General features: G+C 45.7%; 1 protein-coding gene across 2 annotated transcripts in view; it reads right to left on the bottom strand.

The window, feature by feature from the left end:
* cdc14ab (cell division cycle 14Ab) overlaps positions 1 to 2445 on the bottom strand; it is a 36600-nt gene that overhangs the window by 6627 nt on the left and 27528 nt on the right. For both annotated transcript variants that reach the window (XM_014019164.1, XM_014019165.1), the window contains exons 7-11: positions 2053 to 2115; positions 1657 to 1744; positions 954 to 1184; positions 665 to 803; positions 272 to 416 (exon numbers count right to left, since the gene is read on the bottom strand). In XM_014019164.1, the coding sequence (XP_013874618.1) occupies positions 272 to 416; positions 665 to 803; positions 954 to 1184; positions 1657 to 1744; positions 2053 to 2115 (666 nt within the window). The remainder of the gene's footprint in view (positions 1 to 271; positions 417 to 664; positions 804 to 953; positions 1185 to 1656; positions 1745 to 2052; positions 2116 to 2445) is intronic.

Genomic DNA, 2445 nt, shown 5'->3' with positions numbered 1-2445 from the left:
CTCAGCTGGCATTAAGATACTTTCAGCTGGCATTAAGCTACTCTCAGCTGGCATTAAGCTACTTTCAGCTGGCATTAAGCTACTCTCAGCTGGCATTAAGCTACTTTCAGCTGGCATTAAGCCACTCTCAGCTGGCATTAAGCTACTTTCAGCTGGCATTAAGCTACTCTCAGCTGGCATTAAGCTACTCTCAGCTGGCATTAAGCTACTCTCAGCTGGCATTAAGCTACTCTCAGCTGGCATTAAGCTACTCTCAGCTGATGTGTCTCACCTCCTGCTGATGGTTGGACAGGGACGTTCTGGTGTTTAAGGACAGCTCGTCCATGCTGCTGATGAGGCGAGGCACAGGTTTGTCCTCCAGCTTTCCTTTCTGCGCTCGGTGGCTGTCGCCCTGCAGCCACAGAGACGTCTGCTTCCTGGAAACAACAAACATTTTAATATTATTCAGTTTACAGATGTTAAACCTGATAAAGCAGCTGAAACTGACCTGCTGAAACCTAAAGAAGCACAACACGAGCTAAAAGCTAAAATAGCAACATGCTAAAATAAAGCTAGTAGTTAGATGTTAGCCAAACTTTAACAGTAACAAAAAGCCAACTAAAATYTTAAAAGAGTAAAAAGCTAGCTACAAGCTAAAACTAGCATAATACATCATGTGACTCACTCTTGCAGGAAGTTCTGCTGCGGGCCGATGACAGAACCGGGCCTGCAGATCCTGATCCAGGCGATGGCCTCGCCGGCTGTGAAACGGTAATGTTTCATCAGGTAGCAGCCAATCAGAGTGCCCGTCCTGCCCAGACCAGCTGATGGAGAGACAGAGATGAGACCAAACACCTGTCAATCTGTGGCACCGCTAACCTGCAGAATGTCTCCCTCTGCTGGACGTTCTGAGAACTACACGTCCCACGTCTGAGGACACTMCTGAAGAGGGACAGGGACATTAAGTCGCTCACCTTTGCAGTGGACAGCTACAGCTCCGGCGGCGTTCTCGCTGATGTACAGGAAGCGGCGAACGATGACGTCGTTGGGCGTGCTGCCATCCACGAAGAAGAGGTCGTAGTGCTCGAAGCCGGCGTTGGTGAAGCGCCGGGCGTCGTAGATCTTCTTGTTCAGGCGGACGACGGTCGTCACGTTGTGTTTCCTGAAGTACGGGAAGTAAGCCTCGGGGGCGTGTAGGGGGTAACCTGAGGGGGGCGGAGCAAACACAAGCTGTCAGAACCTTTTTACATCAGACAGAAGTGTTGAGATGAAACAAACAACAATAAAAACAATAAATAAACTGGATCTTTAGGCTCTCTCTGGCCTGCAGCTGTTTACAAACAAAACATTTTACTTTGTCACGACGACTTCATGGAAAATTTCAAATATGAAGAAAACATTTCTCACTTTCTTGACATCTCTGGAATCTGACCTACATAAGAGCTGAAGGTCAGAACTGCACAAACCTCCAGCTGCATTTCATTTAACTTGAAACAAAGTAGAAAAGAACTGAAGTTTAAACACTTCCTGTTTTTTAATTAATATTTATAGTTTTCTGAGTTGATGTAATAAATAATCTGTGGACAGAATGTGAGAGCAGTGCAGACCGTACTCCGCTGGTTTGACAACAAACTAAAACTAGAAGCCAGTAGAAAAAGGTCAAAYTTTTCCACTCACCGTTTTCCATTTTAGATTTAGGATGGGGTCCGCTGAAGGCCAAGAACTTCCCTGGGACGATCCAGTTCAGGTCTCCATTCTCCACTCGCTAAAAAACGAACAAGAGTTAAAACAAACCTCAGTGATTCAATCTACTAGACTTTTATTTTGAAAACAGGTTTGTTTGTTTCATTACATTTTAAACTAATCATGATGGATCAGAGCGTCTCAGATTTAAACTGAATTACTACAATCATCCTGATGAGGGCGCTGCTCTCCACACTAACAGTTATAATAACCTCACTGCTGCAGAATAAAAACTGTTTGTTTACTATAATAATGAAACAGACTCAGCGGGTCCATAAACGTCCCTGCAGCATCAGATTGTGTGTTTTCCTCACTACAGTCAGATTTTACCTCGTAGTGCTCGTACTCCTCCACATCAAACGTCTCAAAGTCAAAGAAGCCGTGCTGCAGAGCCTGRAACAACAAAATAAAAGACTAACAATAAAATACATTTTAACAGCTTTTATTTCATGAGCCGTCTCCAACTGAGAGGACATGTCTCAGTCCGTCACAGACACACCTGGACAGGTCCCAGTCCGTCACAGACACACCTGGACAGGTCCCAGTCCGTCACAGACACACCTGGACAGGTCCCAGTCCGTCACAGACACACCTGGACATGTCTCAGTCCGTCACAGAAACACCTGGACAGGTCTCAATCAGTCACAGACACACCTGGACATGTCTCAATCTGTCACAGACACACCTGGACATGTCTCAATCTGTCACAGACACACCTGGACA

The sequence above is a fragment of the Austrofundulus limnaeus genome, unplaced genomic scaffold, assembly GCF_001266775.1.
Source record: "Austrofundulus limnaeus strain Quisiro unplaced genomic scaffold, Austrofundulus_limnaeus-1.0 Scaffold210, whole genome shotgun sequence".
NCBI classification, from domain to species: domain Eukaryota; kingdom Metazoa; phylum Chordata; class Actinopteri; order Cyprinodontiformes; family Rivulidae; genus Austrofundulus; species Austrofundulus limnaeus.
Note: the sequence above shows the minus strand (reverse complement) of the source record. Positions and strands in the feature narration are given on the sequence as shown.